The 20,631-nt window shown below is 45.1% G+C and overlaps 1 protein-coding gene across 1 annotated transcript in view; it reads right to left on the bottom strand.

Annotated features, from left to right (window-relative positions):
• The window catches only part of col25a1 (collagen type XXV alpha 1 chain), a 155,767-nt gene that overhangs the window by 43,093 nt on the left and 92,043 nt on the right, over nucleotides 1-20,631 (bottom strand). The window contains exons 4-7 of the mRNA XM_080022993.1: nucleotides 10,495-10,521; nucleotides 7,638-7,664; nucleotides 915-986; nucleotides 259-375 (exon numbers count right to left, since the gene is read on the bottom strand). Coding sequence (XP_079879119.1) covers nucleotides 259-375; nucleotides 915-986; nucleotides 7,638-7,664; nucleotides 10,495-10,521 — 243 coding nt within the window. The remainder of the gene's footprint in view (nucleotides 1-258; nucleotides 376-914; nucleotides 987-7,637; nucleotides 7,665-10,494; nucleotides 10,522-20,631) is intronic.

Here is a 20,631-nt window from a genome sequence, read left to right as displayed (position 1 = left end):
TAACCTCAATGCATGGCGGCAGATGGAAGCAACTAGCCTTACTCCTACGAACTTCAGGAAAGACATCTTCCGACATCTCAATAGCTGAGTTATTTAAGCGATACATCTTGTTCCTTCGTAATGAGTAAAAATCAAAGCATAAAAAACAAGATCTTGGTTATTTTAGACACAGACAATAAGCTTTTTCTCCAAAATCTCCACCTGGAGTATCCCTTTCAAGGTTGCACAAGGACAAAATAAATCAAGTCCGGTACTCACTGGTAGACCTGAAACACCTCTAGGTCCATCTTTGCCGGTGTCCCCTGGAGGACCCCTTGGTCCCGGAGGGCCCGGTGGCCCAGGGGGGCCCGGCGACCCTGCCTGGCCTTGATCTCCCTGTAAAGAAACTCAACATCATTACATCGGAGCACTGACGCAGAGAATAGAGACTGGAATGACAATACAAGGTTCCCGCATGAGACATGATCAGATGGATGGATGTGGACAGACTCCATCAATAAGGTAGTAGTCTGAAATGTACTTATGTCTTACGGCTGAAGTTAAGAGTAGAGCAATGACGATGACATAGTAACTTATTTAAGGATGAAGATCCGTTCTGTTGCATGCAGTCCTATTGAAAGCTATTGTGCTTGGACGTTGTCTACTTATATATATAATTGAGCTAGAAATAATCCAATCAAAACAAAGTATTGCACTTGGTGCAAAGGGCTATAATGCCATGAAGAGTAAGTCACTTTAATGCTAACATGTTTGAGAAAGACTTCATGGTACTTCCTAGATAGCAGAATAAAGTTTAAGGAGATGTGTCTGCCTACAGGCTTGCATGCATACTGAGGGGAATGGCTGCTGGAGAAGTCACAAGCTCAGGGCTTGGCAAGGTGGACAGAGAGACAAGCAAAGGACACAGCCACTACCTTAATGAGCCGTCGCTTAATGAGCTGCTGGTCAGCGGAAAGAAAGCCATGATTGATCTTAGGGAAGACCATCTGAGCAGGTGTGTGAAGTCAAGAGGTCGTAGGTCAGAGGTGAGAGAAGGTTGGAGGAGGATGAGGTCCCAGAAGAAGAGGAGCAGGGAGGAAACAGGGGAAAAAAAAAAAAAAAAAGGCAAAAAAGAAATAGATCTCTGTTAGAGAAGGCATGTGCCCCTTGAAACCCAGGCCAGCGCCTTCACGTATGCGGGGAGAATTACACACTTTTCCAAAGCGGAGGCGGTTTGCCCCGGAAGTCTGGACTTGGTTTTTGGAAGCCAGAGTCCATAATTACCACCTTAGGGGTGCCGGGGGCGCCACATTGGCCTCACAAACACGGGGAAAAGTTAGTGTAGTTCTACGCCTCTGTGAAAGCGCTGTCATAATCACCCTAGTGCCTGGTGCTAAGTCAGACCCTGGGAGCTGCGCACACCGAAACCACAGCGGCCGCCCTGCTGCGAGGAGGTCAACTTCCATCCTTCTTCCTTTCAAGACAAGCATTACTCTTTCCTAGTGTCCATCGTTATAAGCCATGCCATTAACCGTCAAATTAGGGGCTTGAAGGATTTGTGGTGAACCACCGGTGCTAGGTTGCTGCAGAAATTGTCACTTAGTTTGGCCGCCTAGTCGTGCTTTCTTGAGCTTGCTCAATTCTTTAACGTCAATGGACATTAGCCAGAACATGTCTTGGTTTCCCTCTGCGGACTCTGGTTCCAATCAGCTAAACAATGGTAGGTTATGGAAAGCTACCTTTTCTCGTAAGGGGGGTCTTGGCACCAAGGGTAAAGTTAGGGAAAGGGTATTGATTGACTGGCTGTGAAGAATTGCACTATTTTGTTTGCCGAAGTCGACCCTATCATCGTCTTCTGAGGAGTCGCTGGCGGTGGTGTGGGTCCAGTGTGCGCGGCTTCGGAGACGGACTTGGCATCTAGGGTGAACCGCCGCTGACAAACCTTGACGGTCAGGATCTGGTTGCTGTGCAAAGCAGCCAGTGTGGGAAGACCAGGCAACCCCTACAGGGACAAATAGCAAAACATGCCACAAACACATGACGTTGAAAAATCAAAACACCCTTCGTCAAACATACCTCGAGCAATTTCCTTTTAAAACCATTTGACACTGATCGTGAAAGAATATTAACAGCTGGCATGAGAGTTTTGCGGTCATTACCTCGAGATCACTGGGAATGAATGCAGATGCAGATCAAATAATATAATTTTTAGGGTGAGTATCTAGGAGAGATTCCACTTGTAACAGTAAAATGATTATCATATGACGGGGTTTGAGTTTCACTTTGCTGGGAAAATGGACAAACAGTGAAGCTTGCGGAGCACTTCAGACACTGGCACGGGAAATTTCTAATCAAATCATTCTTGTGCCCCTGTCAAAAAATAAATAACATAAGAAAGTAGTGACAGCTGTGATCCACTGGTGAAAACAAACAAAATATATTAAGAAACACAGATTGCTTTGCTTGTTAAAAGGAAAATAATGGTTCACAGTTGGGAAAGCAGCTTTATTCCCATGCAGCGATGGAGTTGCTTGTCCTGCCTTCATCATTTCCAGCGACCGCCGCCGGTCACTCGTTCTTTTTGTGGGAATAATGTTGTCGACACTTGCACAAGCACATTCGACCACAATATTGAAGTTAGAGTTTTTGTTAAACATATGGTCGCAGGGAGGCCGGCGGCTCACAGCCTGAGGAACCTGGGTTAGTGCGAGCGCCCTCCCACTTCCAAAGACGTGCAGATTAAGGCAAATGGCCCAAAGAATTTAAATTAATTTGATGGATGGATGGATGGATGCAAAGCATTTCCTATCAAGGGGGGCTTTTAAAGGCTCTTTAAAACACTTTAAACATTTTTGAGCATTTTGCTTTGCTTCGATTTTTTTTTGCCCATGTGAAGTTTAATTTTTGGGCGAGTTTTTTTTTTTATGAAATCCATATCGAGTTAAACATAGCATCGGGTCTCACATGCTTTCTCAGACGCTTACACGGTGCGATCGTCTGCAGCGTCCGTCTCTTCGGAGTTCCGCTTGGTTGTCAAGGCCCAGATTAAAATCTCGCCGTATTCAAACATGGACACGGTGCCATCGCCGTGGATTTCCAAATATAATTCAAAAAGCATGGCTCATTAAGAATACGGGGCATCGAGACCGGGCTAAACCAATTCAGCCCCGCGGGCACGCAACAGAGCATAAGAAGGGTTCCCTTTCAGCGCAGACAATGGCCGCGCTTGTGCGTAACTGGGACCGATGCGCAGAACATTTCCCCATTTAGCTTATTTACAACCTCAAAACATCTTGAGGACAGAAAGGGAAAACAAGTGCTGGATTAGGACGGCGGGCGGGGGCGGACAAAAACAAAGTGAGCGCGGGCCACGGAGCTGCAGCACTAATGCTCTGGCAGGCGAACGCGCTGGATCTCAAGAGGGTCGGGGGGGTGCGGGGGAGGGGGCGGGTTTCAGCCCGCTCGCATTTTTTATTTTTTATTTTATTTTTACACGATCGGGCTTGATACGTTTGCCGTGGGAGCCGCGTTGCGATCAAAGGGATTAATCTCCTCACTCACTTTTTTTTTTTATTTATTTTTTTTATGACAGGGAGGTGTTATGTGCGTAAGCCCTTGTTGGTACGCCGTCGGTTCATCAAAGCTGACCGCACGAGAAATCCTCTGAACCGGACGGGCGCCCGGAGAGTCCACCTGGCGGTGGGTGCGGGTTTGGCCGTCCGTCTGATCTCTACGGGGGGAGAGCGATAATGACATGGTGGTTCGATGGAGAACCCCAACCATTTACTGATTGCTTTACTTTGCTTTGTATTCGCCCCAACTCCCTGAAAGCAACGGATGTTGGTTGGTTGTTTGGTGAGCAGCTCTACTGCTCCCGCCTGCAGCGGGATGATTGCGCCTGTAGTAAACAAAAAGCAAAGATATGAGGACAATCAGAAACAGATCCGATGTCCCGGCGACCACACCAAACGCAGAAAATATGTCCGCCACTAACAGCCCGTCCTCTCCCCAGAGACCCCATGCATGTGGAGATTCATCCCTCTTGCGTGCAGATGGCTTCTATGGACTTAAAAAGGGGGGAACGACAGCATTGGGGTTTTTTTCAAACCATGAGAGACCTGATGCTTGCTTTGCGGTGTGATCAAATTAATCTCAATTAATCTCTGCCATTGCTATTTTAGAATATTGAAAATGGTTTCCCAATCAGTCCACCATGCAGGCAATTCCTTAGGGCCACTATGTCAGATTCTCCATTGGCGACAGACCAAATGAAGGTGACGTTTTCATAAGGTAAATTCATAAGATAAGATAAATTGAGAAATGTATTGGAATTTAAGGTTGTTTAGGCACCGTGGAAACGGCTTGAGAATCGTACACAGTGGTGCCTTTAAATCTCGCCAATTCTTCTTTTGGACACCCAGGAATTGGAATTTGACGACCTTCGTCGGACAGCTGTAGCCAGTTTGGTTCAATCCAAGAGACCACACACACACAAACACACACACACACACACACACACACACACTTTCCAAACTCTACATAATTATATCACAACCTGGCGTTTTAAGCAGCGAAACATTTGTTGGCCTAAAGCGGCCGATGTGTTATTTGCTGCTTGTTTAACATTTGACCACTTGACCAGACTGTCTGACCCCCTTGGACATATGGACGACAGACAAAGGATAGCGTCCCTACGATCTGGGAATATATTTGGGTGGCCTTGTGGAAATCCTCACACGTGGAAGTCTTTACGCCAACGATCAGGGCGATGCTGCCTTGACCCCATCTGACCCAGGAACACACACACGCAGACGCACGCACACACACACGCATGCAGGCACGCACACAAACACAGACAGTAATTCTTCTAAAATAGCGTTTTAAAAAAGGGGAATATCCAGGTGGGCGGATAACATAGTGTTGTCTTACTCAAATACAAGGTGACCCTCAACAATTAACCCTCAATTCAAAGTCAATATTAGGTTGATGAATTGACTTATTTTTGGCCAAGGAGACTTAAGGTCAGAGAGCACTTGTGCCATTACTCTGTTATTCATTTAGAATGTGGTTCTACTACATTTACTGACTAATCTAATATGAAATGTCAATATGTCACCCTGCGATGGTAATACAATTTGGTGGACACTTAGAATGGTTCTTTACCCATATCGAACTTCATATTATGTATGTGTGTGTGTGTGTGTGTGTGTGTGTGTGTGTGTGTGTGTGTGTGTGTGTGTGTGTATAGAAAGTCTGTGTATTTTAACTTCCATTTTCTACAAGTGGAAGTTCATGAAATTGTAATTTCATGTAATCTCTTTTTCCATGTATTTATATTTGTATTTATATTTTTTATATATTATTTTTGTTTAATAACAGATAAATGAATAATTATTCTTTACATTTTTTTATATTTTTTATAAATATATATTTTTTAAAGTTTTTAATATATATATTGTTATATATTTTTTATTTATTCTTTTTTATATATTCAAGGTGTAGAATCAATGTATTTACTTAGCGAGGAAAATCCTGGCTGGTACCTGGTACCAATCTGTTGTGTGACCAAAGGGCGTAAAATGGTTTGAACGTTGAGACGGATGATTCCATTTCCTGGGTCAAAAGGCTACAAATTAGAGGCCTAAGTGAGAAATCCAACCCAAAGTGGGTGAATCAGGCTGATAGTTGACTTGTAGTTCCAGCCCGGTGAGCCAATCCCGACCTGCTCATGTTGCTCAGTTACTGCCACTACAATGGGGATTTTTTTAAATTATTTAGTATGTTTAAATATTAACTCGGGGACATGGTGATTCCAAATTAACCGTTCGAGCCGCCAATCAGGAGGCGCAGCCTCGGTGCCAAACAACAAACAGTCGTCTGAAGATCGCTGGTGTGTAATTTAACATCTGCATCTTATCACTTTTTAGGCCATGAATGAGAATCCACAGGAAAAGTCATCTGTTCTGACTTGTGACTCCCTAAAGTCGGGGCGCACGTACGGCTTGATTTCTGGGCGGAAGCCAGCACTGGATTTGGATTTGGATTAAAGGTTATTTGGTTTGCGAGAAGGACACACGGTGGTCTGATGACAAGACAAACGTCTTCTTCTGATTGAGACTCGTTCTCCAGCCTCCCTGCGCTCTCTGGCCTCAGGAAAAACTCATTACAGCACCAGCACTTTAATTGACTGCGACCCGCTGAAATCTATGAATGTGTGTGTGTGTGTGTGTGTGTGTGTGTGTGTGTGTGTGTGTGTGTGTGTGTGTGTGTGTGTGTGTGTGTGTGTGTATTTCCTGCTGCACGTGCGTTTGTACGCTAGAATTATAATTTAAATAAACTAGAACACTCATAAACAGCACAAATCAAAATGAGGTCATTTTTCGGATGTATTTATTGTTCATTGCATATTTTTAGATTTATTGTTTATGATGTGGTTTATTATTATTGTTTATTGTTCATTTTGGAGTATAATTCTATATTTCCAATGTTTTGGTATATTTATTTATTATTAATTTATTAATATTATTATTTATTAATTTTCCCCTCGGAGGAATAAGTACTCATCTATCCATCCATCTCCTATTCTACCTATCCATCTATCGACTGTGTGTATCTATCAACCATCCATCTATTTATAATCCATCGTCCGTCTACCATTCTATCTATTGACTGTATATATCTACCATTCTATCTAGCCATCTATCTACTGTATGTATCTACAGCATCTTTCTATCTATCCATCCAGTCATTCATTTATCCATCATCCATCATTCTATCTATCCATCCTTGTATCTACAGTATCTATTTCTCAATCCAATCATCCATCCATCCATCCAGCCATCCCTCTATCATCTATCCATCTACCCATCCATCAATCCCTCCCTCTATCCATCTATAGGATTTATAACTTTCCCCAAAAATCACAATTGTTGTGATGGTACTATATGTATGTATCATCATCCAGCGTACCTGTGTATGTGGGCAAAAATGTCTTCCCGGACACACTACATCATCATAATAACAAAGGTGAATCTAATGATCATTTTTGGGGCTTTAAAGAAGGGTTTTAAGATACAGCTCACTCATTGCTGACATAGACTTAAATCATTCCATTTTCCCATTACCATCATTGAGGAGGTTCGTTTTTATCAGAATGTCAAAACCGCCGAGCTGGAAATGATGAAAGTCCCGAACGCGCCGCGCCGTGTCAAGTATTGAAATGAGTCACGAGTAATTATGACCGAGACAGAGATAATGGCTATGCTTTGACTACGGCTCAGACACTGCAGATATGTTCCTCCTTTTTTTATCAGCAGGCATTAGTATTCATGAACACTTTGGCGGGGGGGAGAAAAAAAAAAAAAAAAAAGTTTAATTTCAACCAACCGAATAAATGTGAAACACATACGACCGCGTTCTCTCCAAAGGTTTGTTCACTTGCTTGCTTAGGCCATTCCTGATTTAGACATTTAGAAGTTCTGAGATGCCTGTTGTGTTTGGCCACAGCGAAGTAACAAAACCCCTGGAATCTCCTGCATCTCAAACTTTTTTTTTTTTTTTTTTTTTTTTTTAAACCACAGTCCCGCTGGAGGTGCACGCAAAGTCACACTCAGCCAAATCACCAAAATGACAAGAGGTTTGGAGGGAACAACACATACCCGCGGGCCCTGGTCACCTTGATCCCCCTGTGGAAAGAGAGAAAGAAGAATTGTTCTTGAAATGCAACAAGACTGGACACTGAACACGCATACACATACACAGACACACACACACACACACACACACACACACACACACACACACACACACACACACACACACACACACACACACTAATATAGTGATTCTCAATCCTTTTCCACATTGAGGACCACCAATTTGATACACATTAGGATACAATTTTGTCTCTGGAACCCCAAAATGGGAAGATTTTTCATTCTTGGATATGATCAAGTCCAAACTTCCAACATTCCTTTCTAGTTAGGGAGATGATAATGAAATAATGTTTGAAGTTTAACCATCAATCATTTTGCCGGGGACCTCCTGGAACCTCTTGAAGGACCCCCCCCCCCCGTTGAGAACAACGGATCTGACAGACACAGACAGATAAAAAATACGACACTTTCTGAATTACTCATTGCGGTGGAGAATGAAATCGCTCAGTGTAACGCGGAGTGACATCAACACAGCGTATGGAGGTGGGAGATGAATCCAGGAGAAGTCCTAAAGATTGATTACTGTGGATCCTCGCGAGGTTCCCGTCGTGCATTTCACGCTCTTTAAGGAGGTGGCAAACAAGACCAAGAAAGACCTTAACAGTAGAGAACCAAACTCAAAGAGGTGGCCGATATTTGGAGCAATGGCAGACAGTGGGAGGTCTGCGAACTGGCAGAAAAGTCGGCTCAGTGGGGGGTTTATGGGGTGATATGGTGGTTCAGCGCCAAAGAAGATAAAATTTTATTAATCCCCCGGGGAAATATTCAGGCTTTGCACTGTTGCCCCCATCATAAGAAGCGAGAGAGGTTCTAGGTTGGAACCCGACTGGGGCCTTCCTGTGTGGAGTTTGGATGTTCTCCCCACCCTAAATAGTCAGGACGGGTCAAATGTAGGGGGGCAAATTTCCCCACAGGGATCAGTGAAGTCATTCCTTTTATTATTCTTCTTCGTTTTTGCTCCATTTCCCTTCCCACACTCGCCCTTGTGTTAAAAAAAAAAAGTGAGTGTACTTGCGCCCGCACCCTCTTCCCGTGGCAGTCAAACCCTGACCTAATGGAAAAAGCCGCGGACAACCACCGGACCGATCCACTCCGAGACCCAGCGCCACCTCGGAGTCCGGTTGGGCGACCGAATGACAATTTAAGCGTCGACCAAAGGCTTTGAGGCCGGTGAAATCCAGATTTGCGACGGTAAGACGCGATCTGATGACACCGAGGGCGGTCGATGTCTGCCTGGTGCCCACTCCGCATTCCACAGCAGGCTGCAGTGAGTTGGAGAAGAATTTCCATCCGTTCCTTGAATGCAAGGTCATTGGTGACAGATTGGGCCAAACAGACTGGCATTGCCACCGTTGGGGCCAAACGTATTGCGCCGCTCACTAATGAGTAACACAGAAAAGAAAAATAACCACCCAGAGACGACTTCTCCATCTTGGACGTTAACTTCTGTCGACGCTCTTAGGTCCAGAGCAAGGGCGGCGACTTTCACAGTCCGTTTAAAATGCCTTTTTTGGGATGCCAACAACATTACTGGTTAACATTATTAACTGGCTAAGTTAACAGTTGCTATGGGTTTGGCCTCTGTGATGACTTTATTTCCAAAGAAAACCTGCTACAATTTTTCGAGGCCTCGCGTCCAAACACGCAAGAGACATAGAGTGCAAAAAGGCAGCTGGCAAAAAAAAAAAGGCTCACCCATTGATCACAATTACGAAAAAAAAAGACGCAGCCAGCTTCTGAAAAGCCCCTTGTCTGATACGGCCATTAAAGGATAGGTTCATTATTTTTCAACCCCGGCGTTATTAAAATGTTGATACCCATCATTTACAACTGCTTATAACAGCTTCTCCCTGTGTTTAAATGCAGTCCGATGGGGCAAAAGTTCAAAAGTACAAGTACAAAGAAAACGACATAAAGCACAGTAAGAAGTTACAGCAGAGTGGTAAGTTTCTGGGAAGTGACATTTTAATGAGGCATGGGTTGAAAAATAACTGACCAACCTATTCTTTCAATCCTACTTGTTTGTACAGTATATGCTGTAACCTCAGCATTAGCTGCCATAGACTTCAATCCAAGATGGAGAGTTTGTTTTAAGTATAGGGGCGTCATTCACTGTGTAAATTAAGGGTCCTGGTCGTTATAAGCATATAAGGAACAGAGCGTGGCAACAGATTCCCTCCCAGGGCACCAGTGGACTTTGTTGTGGAGTTGGGAAAACGTGAGGGGACTTCAATAGTATATACTGAGGAGACTTTGGGGGATGGGGATGACTTGACCGAATGAGAATTACATAGTTAAATGTAAAGCAATTTTCTATTCTTATATTATTCTTTGGTCAAATTGACTGCAAATAATGAACGGGAATTTACCAATGAATTCCTGAACAAAGTCGAAGGAATAGCATTGTAAAGTGACCTCAAAATTTTAATGAAATATGCAGGGCCGGTCCAAGCCTTTACGGGGCCATAAGCAGGAGGTGGGGGAGTGGGTTAAGTTGCTATGCGTGACACGCCACGGGACGCACGGGGCGTTTTTTGTTTCGTTCAGTTAGGAAACTGAGGAAGATAGATATATCCAAAATAAAAACACACTGTTTTTATTTTTGTTTGGAGAAACAGGGAACGGCCCCGCCCTGCACTGAGTTCTTAATGGGAGCAGAGTCAACTTCACACCGTACAAAGTGCGGGCAACGCAGAACGTCACTGATCGTGTGGCCCCACCTCCACCGGCCGTGGACCTAAAGAACCAGGTAGAGTGTTTACGCCAGCGGCCGGCCCTGGAAATATATAAGATCACTCACCTTGTCACCCTTCAGACCAGGAGGACCCTACGGAGAAAATAGGGGAGAAAGAAATGATACATTTCAGCAACTTAAAAGATTGATGAAGCTGGTATAATATATACTATAATCATATAACTTGTCAGTGCAGTGGAAGCCTACGGGTAGACATAAACATTCAAACGACACTGAAATAATAACCGGGCGGCGAGACAAGGGCAGACGATGACAGGTTGATCAAATTGAGTTTTCATTTAATCGAAATCAGCATTGTGCCCTGGCACGCGTCTTCACATTCAAACTCTCCAATCGCACATATCGGTTGGAAAAAACGCTCCCGCCCCCGTGCCATGCGCGCCGCTAAAAAAGCTTGTACAAACACAATTAAAACCAGAAACGGGGACCAAATCAAGTCGGTGTTTACGTACAGGCTCCGATCCAAGGGAATCTCAAATCAAGTGTTGGCGAGGGCGTCGCGAAAATATGCCCCTCGGCCGGCGGAGGGGTTGGGGGGTGGGGATGGAGGGGTTGGGATCTCCGCGAAAAGTTAATTAGCTGTTGTCCGTTACGGTGTCTGTCAATCAGATTCTGGGTGGGCCCCCGTTAAAAAAAAAAAAAGAAAGAAAAAAAAAAAAGGCTCACGGGTGGATGAGTGTCGGTAATATTTGCTAATGAGTAACTTTTAGTCCAGGAATCTGCAGTGGACATGATTTTCCTTCCATGAGAGCCGGTGGAAAACCAACTTCGGAAAAGTCATTAGCAGTTCACTTTTGCCCGATTACCATGTAGCCGCTGCCCCAATTTAGTCAGAACTCTAAAATCAGGTTCTAAAGGTATTCAATTTAATGCTGAATTAAGAGGGGCGGGGTGGGGAAGAATAACCTTTGATAATACTTTAATGCCTCCCTTTGCAGTAATGAGCTCTGAAGATCTGCACTTTGTAATTCCAAGACCCCACACACACACGCACACACACACTAATAATTACATTGATGGCGTTAGAAGGCCTGTGTATGTCTGTCTGTCTGCTGCAAGCACAATGACCCAGAACAGCAGACGTTTTGGAAAGGCTGGCGCACTTTCCGCCGACGCTCCAGAGGTATTCCGATCATCCGAGCCAGGTGCTGAGTGGAGAAGTGAACCTGGGGAGAGCGGGTTCCATCCCGCGCCGCCTTTCTGTGGTTTTAATTTCTGGTAATTTGCTCTACCGGGCGGTCTGAGCTGTTGGAGCACTTTTTTTGTTCCATCGTCGGGGCTATGAAACGATACGGTCCTGCAAGATACTATGGAAGGTATCTGTATTATTAGAAACCGGGAGAATCTCACTGAAGCCAAGAGAGACCGGAACAAGAAAGCAGCATCAGGTTACACCAAAAAGTTGCAGCAAAACAGTGAAGTACAAGAAAGAAGTAATAACAATAAAGCAGAGGTAGCAAGGACCTGTAAAAAACACAAAGAAGTGTCCAGAGAAAAATCCTATGCACTTTGAGGCAAATTTTTTATTTATTTCACTTTTAATGTAACATACTGTAACCGCTCACATTCTGAACTGTTTTTTCTTTGTTTGTTTTTTTTCGGGAGATCCCCGTGTTAATTTGCACGTCATTTCAAGGTCGATCGCAGCGCGGCATAGTGTGCTTTTGGAGCCGGACTTTATGAATCTTTCAGCGCCGACGTTTTGAAGCCAGCCCAGTTGTTCTGAAAGGGCAGCTCTGGAGGCGGACGCCTAAGGAAACCTGGGACGCATGAATGCATCTCCCTGCCTCACACGGGTGCTGGGGGGGCCGTCGGCTCCGGGGAGGGGGTCCTAGAGTGATGCCGGGGTGAACCAGCACACTCCCAAACACAACATGTGACCTGATGACAAACAGAGTGTCTAGAGTTTTTTGTCCTGGGGGGGTGGGTGGGGGAGTAAAATCACAGGGAGGTAAGAAATGGTGACTGGTAAAAAATTGAGATCATGCCATTCCTCAGCTGCTGAACTCCGTCCAGCGTGTTTTTCAGACTGGCAGGCGAATGGAATTTAGGATTAAAGTTGTGAAAGAAACAACAAAAAGATAAAAAAAATAAAAAAAAGAAGATTGATGCTATCACTATGGACGTTTTGCCTTGAGCGCATCGATGGCTGGGCCAGCCAACTCTACAAATTCGTAATTGTAATAGTCTATAGTGTCTAAAGGGTTTAAGACGAGCCTGGAACTAATGTGTCCTGCGGGGAGAAACAAAGAAACACACACGCACACACACACACACGCCCTCATAATGACTTTACGTTTGCAATAAAGTCGGATTGTTTTATGATCGGTGGAAATACATGAACGAGAAATTCCATTATGAAACTATTGAACTTCCATAATAATTAGAGGGATAAATTCCAATGAGAAGATTGTTTGCAGCGGTTGGCTGCTGAGGATCGTGAGAGGTGTGTTCTCTTGAATGCAACCTGCAATCATCTCCTGAAGCTCTTCATGACAACAACAACACACACAAAAAAAAAAAAAAACTTGTTATTGTTTGTATTCCTTTTTGTCGCACACACAAATGTGGCATTAATCACATTCCCTGTCCTTCTGTCATCCTGGCTGTCGTCTCTTTCCTCCCATCGACGTCTGCGAAAACGTCTTATCCTCAGAATCTGCACCTGGACCCGTTTTAAGTCGACCACGACAGTTATTAGAGAAAAAAATTGTAGTGGAATTGGTTGGGGCTTACTGCTATTTCTACTCAAGTTCGCAAAGCATCCGCGCCGTTTTCGGTTTGACCAAAAGTTTTCTTTCGATCCAACGGAATAAATGAATGCGATTTGCGGCCCAATATCTGGGAGGCCTTTCACGGTCCATTGAGTTGCTTGTTTTTAATCATTTCTGCTCAGCATTTTGGCTCGGTGAGCAACAATCCACAGCGTTTCACGCCTGATAAACTGTACAATATTACATAAGAAAATAGCTGTAAATTCAAGAAATTATAGCTTATTTGATATATATTTCTGGGCAGGCTGGGTAGTTGGATAGTTACAGTGCATTCACAAGTTTATTTCTCAACCTCTTTTTATATGAAGGACCCTCAATTTCATATGCATCAGGTCATGACCCCATTCAATTTGATTTTGTCTCCGGGACCCCAACCTGAGAAGCATTTTATTGTGAGATATTAATTAGTCAAAATGTCCATATCTGCCATATTATATTCAAGGAGATAACAGTGAAGCTAGGACCAAAACAGTGGTTTAAATCGAATAATGAGGTTTAAGGATTCATTAATTCATTTATTTTGCAGGGGAGCCCCTGGAACCTTTTGAAGGACCCATGCAGGGTTCCCCGGACACGCCGTGAACCACTGGTCTATACCTTATTAAAGACAGGAAAAAAAACCATATCCAAAATCCAAGACCTTAAAAAATTGCAAACATTCATCAGTTTGATTTAAAATCTAGAATGATGAAGCTACATCACTGATAAATTCTGACTGACATCGAGTTTGACCAAGAGCCTCACTTCTCCCTCAGCTCGGTTACGGGCAAATCCGCGGTGGTCCCTCAAAAATATGAAACTGAAAGACATTTTACAGAGCTGTGATTGATTCAAACTATCAAACTCACATCATGTGATGATTTATAACAGAACACGCCATCCGTGAGTTATCCCCATATTTATGGTGGACCACTGGATCAGTCCTAAGCTCTTCCCTATCCAGAGAGACATTGCTGTACTTCTTATTCTGAGCCAAACCGTGACCACCGTATCCTCCAGTGACCAGAAAAGAGTGGCTGGTAAAAGACACGAGGAAACCCTGGCACCTTTGAAACAGGGTTTGTAATAAAGGGAAGGTCCAAATCACAGCCTAATGGCCAAGGAGCCGTTGGGGCCAAAACCACAAGCAACCAATCATGGTTACTAAAATCTTATAATGTAAGTATTCTAATTCACATTGCTAGGAAATCGTAAATTACTTCCTATAAAAATCCTCCTGGCCCTCAGGTGGACTATATTTCTGGCCTTCGCAATCACTGATATCCAATAATATTGTACGACGTAAATGTTGGACGTCTTGCTCAGGATAGACTAATTCCACGTTTCTGTTTTTGTTTGTGTTGTTGGGGTTTCTCTAAGACGCAACCTTGAAAGCTTTTGTTTCATAAATTGCCGTTGTCAGGAGAATTTGGGGATATAAAAATGGAGTCATGGGCCAAAAGAGATTGAGAAGCTCTGGCTTCGAAATGGCTATCAGCTAAGCGAGATGGTTTAACCTGCCATTATCGCGTGCTCAAAAGGGCCTTGTTTCTGTCCGCCTCATTCTAAATGGTTTAAAAGGCAACTCGGGGGCACTAAATCTCCATAGTTCACTTTTCTCCTATAATATTCTCGAAAACATGATGGATGAAAGTTTGACAGAGCCGCATGACTCCGCCGTGCAAGCGGCTGGAGTGCTTCCATAGGTTTAGCCGTTGTTGACACGAGCAAAAATCATTCTCGTGGGTTTGGCCGTGAGACTTCTCCCCGTGATCTAGTGAAGGGAATCCACCTAATCCCCGGGGATGGCTATAGTCAGGGAAGCGCAGGAGCTGCGTTCTACCTCCGTCTCGACCGCGCTGCGCTGTATTGGTTTTCATCGCAACGACCTGTTAAATGTATGGAGATCCGGTGAATCAATCCATCAAATCGGAGCACACATCCATGTCAGAGGAGCTGTGCTGAAGTTACCGTGCTGGCTGGAGTTCCTGCAGCCCATACGGCCGGCCACATGGAATCAATCATCAAGCCCTGGAGCACTGGCATTTCTTAGAGCACAGGCCAACAACTACTGCTTTTACAACCCCTTTCTTTGCAGCTACATAGCTCTTCTTCTTCCTTTTCACGAAGCAACACAATATGTGCATGTGTGTTCACCTCCTGGAGGCCAGAGAATATTTGCAGCCAACCTTGACTGTCGAAACAGCGGGTGTACAGTAGGTACAATCCACCGTTTGGTGCAAGGGGGCTCACTGTCGAGAGCTTGAAGAGACAAATCTGTGATTTGCGAAAAAGCCAAGCCCAAAGGGACCCTTTGTACGTGCCAAACGTCAAAGCCATTTAGGGCAGACAGGTGCCATGCGTCACCTGGTGGATGCCCACTTTATATACGTATAAGCTGGTCATAATGTGAGTACAAGTACAGTTATATCAGCGTTAAAAAGGTGGAGAGAACTTTTACTTTCAGGACCTGGAATTATCCACCACAGGAAGCCCTGTAGGGATGAGAATTTGACCTACCGAAACCTACTGGAGCTACACGCTCAATGCGTTTCATAGATATTGACATGAAACCATTTCAATACTTTTCCCAGTGTCTACAGTAAAGAATCCTGATTCCACCCGCATGTACTGGTTAATACATCCATGACAAGCATTGACCAACATAGGGCCCTGTGAGATAATATTATTATAATATTATTGTTTTATGTAAAGTATCCATTCTTTGTCTATATCCTATTAATCCTCATTTCCATAATGTGGGTGTTGGAGGAATTGAAAATGAATTTGTTGGCTTTGATTTGTCAGGGTGCAGATATTCTTGCTTTCTTCGGGCTGATTAAGATTACGATGCCCCTCCGGCATGTTTCCCCCAACATGAGCAGGTACAAGGTGGGAAGGACTGATTCGGATTAACAGAACAGAATCACAGCTCGGCCTGAATGAAGGTGTTTATATCAGTTCTCCAACCTCACACAACATCTTACTCGACCGGTCTGGACCAAATTTGCTTCTGCTCTGACCGGCTATATCATTAAAGGGACTTATCTGTGGCGGCTGAGAGAGTCTTGGGGATAAGCTTACTCTGACTGAATCGGAATCCTCACAGGGGAACATTCTGGTACTCTACTTGTCTCCTTGACTCCTGATGTGTACATGTACTCCTTATAGTACATGATGTTTACCGTCCCCTCATCGTCCCTATGCTCTCAGTGCCTTTGCATCAGGCCTCTGGATTGACAAGCGCAGCAGTTACACCAAAGGGGATAAAAGAAAAACAATGCAGGTGCTGGTAATAGCAAAGAGCACATTCAGCCATTTCCGGCCAAGAGCCTGATGTGGGGATACTCAGGAGGGGAAATTTCTGCAGAATTTGAAACAATGTGTGCAATCCTGGAACGGAGTGAAAGAAGCCTCGATTCACCAACAAAAAAAAACAAAAAAAAGATCACCGCTCACCCATCTGTTAGTTCTTCATTGGAACCCTCAATCATATTACCGGGGTCCCGGGGGAACTTTTTTGAAAGGCGGGAAACTAATGGGGGACAGGGATGTGAGTAATCAGAGCAGAATGGGCAGGAATGGACGACCACAAGTGCCTGGTGCTTGTCGGGGGAATCTGGACACAGAGGTTAGGCCGGGATAGGAAAACCACACTGGAAAACTGACTGGGGAATGGCATCTGGTTCCCATATCCACAGCGTATCACAATTAGCCGGCATAAAATGACTTTAATGTATGTGTGCGCATGCAGGGGTGTGTGTGCGCGCGTGTGTGTGTGTGTAGGGGGAGGGGGTTGATTTCTGTTTCGATGTACCTGTCTGAGTATATGTTGTATTTTAGATCTTTGTGGCAGTGTCACATATCGTGGAATCAATATGGAATGATATGAAAATAAGTAGGATGACGTGTGCCTTCACATTTCAATTTGCCGTTGAGTTTTGAACTGTTAATGTGCTTATGTGAATGTACATTTGTGTGTGTGTGTGGTACATTGAGTTTCACATGCATTGGCCGCAACTTTCAGGTGCCACCCATTGACTTTGTGACTTATAAACAGCGCAGGCATGAGACCACCGTTTGCAAAACAGTGATTGACAGACAAAGCGATCCATCAATCCGTACTTGACAAACAGTCCCTACGCACCATTTCCTTCAACAACCTGCTACGGCATCAAGCAGAAAGGAACAGCCTTGGATAAGTCGTAATATCGTGAGAATGCTTAAGAACACGGTCCGAAATGGCTCAAGATTTGTGTATAACGAGCTTATCGAACAACACGGCATCGTGAATTCAGTCTAACCAGAGGATTTTGTTCTTGTCTCGAACAAAACCATCACGGTCGGGGGGCCGTGTGCGCCGAGTGCCGCCGTGGGGCACAGCATGAGAAGAGAACGTGAACTAAAAAGACAACAAAGGTCAAACTCTTAATGTTGTCACTTGCAGCAGCGGTGGGCTTCCTCCGGCCTCCCTTGCCCTCGTGCGCCCAAATAAAAGGGCTGTCATGTCGGATAGATCGTCTGGCGGCTCTCACCAGGCCCTGCTCTGCGCTGACAACCCAGCGCCAGAAGGTGTACACGTGTGTGCGTGTGCGCATCTGCGTGTGCGTGTGCGTGTGTGTGCTTCAAAGGCAGGGCCATACTGTGTCAGTTAGCCCACAAAGGAAGGGATTGTAAGCCAACGCACATCTGAGCTCTTGGGGGACCGCTCCCTCTTAAAAGCTTCCCATTGGTTCGGGGGCTCCCACTCGCTTGGATGATCCGACCCTACCCCTCCACTCCCACCGCGCCCTGCCCCCAACACCCCACTTTTTGGCTCCTCCACCGCCGTGGGGAAGAGTTGATCAAAGTCCAGTCATGTTTTATTAACAGGTGGGGAGCCGCCGTGCAAGGCAGAAGCGGGATGAGGGCAGGGACGGGGACTCGGGCTACCGTGCCTCTAATCCCCGCTGCCTGTACCCCAGCTGCATAATTCATACAGTACGTGGTGAGAAAGATCACCAACCCCCCCCAAAAAACAGCATTTTGGGAACTCAAACAGGCTGTGTTGAAGAGGCAGAAGACCCAGGACGGTGGAAGAAAACAAATGTCATACGTGCGCGGGGAAGTTACACTGAAAGAAAACGAATCATTGGATGAACATAATAAAAACATTGCAACACGTCGACTTGTTCGGGTTTGTCAACTGGAAATTGCCAAATGAAGCTGAGAAAAAGCCCCAAAAAAATGCATCGGTTTAACTAACTAAGTTGATCCAATGACTCAGATCGAATGATTTTTTATTATTTATTTACTTTTTATATATGCGATATTATAACACAGTGCACAGTGGGCAGCCTTTGCGTGTCTTGTTAATTAGATCTAACTGTGGCAGAAAGCCTCTGCTAAATATTAAAGTCGACGGGTGGCGTTGGTAGGGAAACCAACAACGACGAAGCGCGGCCTCGGGGGTGGCTGTGCCACGCTTGACTCGGTGCTAAATGGTGTGTACGCACAGCGGTGGATGCCGGGGGCTGATGTTTTGACACCGTGTAGACCTTTCTTTGCAATCGCTTTTAGTCTTACAGGGACGAAAAATGAATAAGACAGTGCGACATGGTACAAGTTGTACACCAGTTTCTGTTGCGTGGTAATCTGTAGGGTTATTGTGTAAAAAAAAAATTCATAATTGATAAGTTTTCTTAGCACTCACTTTTAAAGAACCAGCCATTCAATGTATTTTCCTTATGCATGTTCTCCTCTATATGCCGTTTCCCTTGTTGGTGGCTGGGTCTGGCCACCGCCATAAGGTCAGCCGCATCGAATTTGATAAAGCAACATAGCCTCATATCCCCATGAGCTTATGGCGCCCCCAAACAAAAGAAATAAATATATATATTATATATATATGTATATACACTCTATATACAGTATTGATCAGAAGAAGGCATATTTTTGAGAAAATAGTTTGACCGTCATCAAACAAAGATGGGGGGTAAACCAGGATGTCGGAAAACATAATTCCAGGACTCGAGACGATCTTATGGATTTCCACTTTAAGGAGCCTTCTGGAGCTTTTAAATAAGATGCAGGATGTCTGGCTTAGTTCAGAGCGACACCAGTCCAGACCAACGGCACTGTTTCTTCGAATTTTGGAAAGGCATGTTGTAATCGGCTCGCCCTGCTCTGACTTGAGATCACCTGATGCGAAAACCGACGTGTCAACCAACGCAAAATCGACACTGAAATCCAAGAGGGGCGGCAAATTCCTTTTCCACGTCCAAACGCTTCACATCAGCGGCCAATAAAGCTCCTTCCCAATGATCTTTGATCCATGAGGCCTCATTCGGCGTTCCTGTATCTCAAGGCCACGGGTCCGTCCCCCGTGCCATATATCATCGTCTGAGAAACAATTAAGCACTAGTGGAGAAAGATCCGTAATGACTTCACCAGGGCCGGCTTGTTTGGTTCGAAAATAGGGGCCGGGATAAAAATTTACACAGTGTTCCCAGGACTAAAGAGGGAGCTGTTGAATATTCACAGCGACATCTCTCCGGCCGGCCCACGGCAAACAAGAAACCACATGAGATAACTCGTGAGAAGCTGGCGCAGGTCGTCTCGCTTCCCGAAAGAGGTTGGGTGACCGTTGGATGAGTCACTGTCAGATCACCGCGCTATTGTGAAGACGCAGCCGGCGCTCTCAAAGAACGTTCGGACGGGGTTGCTATGAGGACTTTGGGTATTTGGTAAATGTTTTGCCTTGACTTAGCTCGGATCAGAGCCGCTTCGGGACATTTTGGTCGGCTACGTCACACCCGAGCTGACCGCGGCGGAACCCAAAGCTCCCCTCAGCCGCCTACAACCACCCAATCGGCATTGGGGCTTTAGCGATTTGCCAGTCAGGTACTTTGTTTGCTTTACCTAAAAATATCTCACCCAATAAAAACCAGCCTCAGAGGACAGCTTTTTCTTTTTAAATAGTGGAAATATTTTCAACCCTCCCCACCCTGCTCAACATTTGCTGCCCTCGGGACGCCTTACGACTGTATTTGTCCGGCGCGAGGCCCTGTCCTGGTGGGAAGAGGCTGAGCAGCGAGACCACCTGCATCTACTTACCTCCCCTAGCCCCCGGAGGCGGCATCCAAGAGGATTAACTTACGGCTCTTTACAGTTGAGCCGGCACACGCTATTACGCCTATTCAATCACGCTTGCCTCCCGACTCTATAAATAATTTTAACAGAGCACCCCTCGTGCACACACGCACACACACGGCTGCCCACTTGACCCGGTTTAGGCCGACTGTCAGAACCCCCTCGTGTTTATACTGTATATGGTTTGTCTTCATCATTTTTGGGTGGAAACTCAAGAGTTTTCCATCTGTTATTCTGCGATGGCTCGGCGCTGTAATGAAGTGAGATGGTCTTTCTGTGCAGAGACAGAGCTAGGTAG

This window comes from Zeus faber (genome assembly GCF_960531495.2).
Source record: "Zeus faber genome assembly, chromosome: 22".
NCBI lineage: Eukaryota > Metazoa > Chordata > Actinopteri > Zeiformes > Zeidae > Zeus > Zeus faber.
This window is presented reverse-complemented; position numbering and strand designations above follow the sequence as displayed.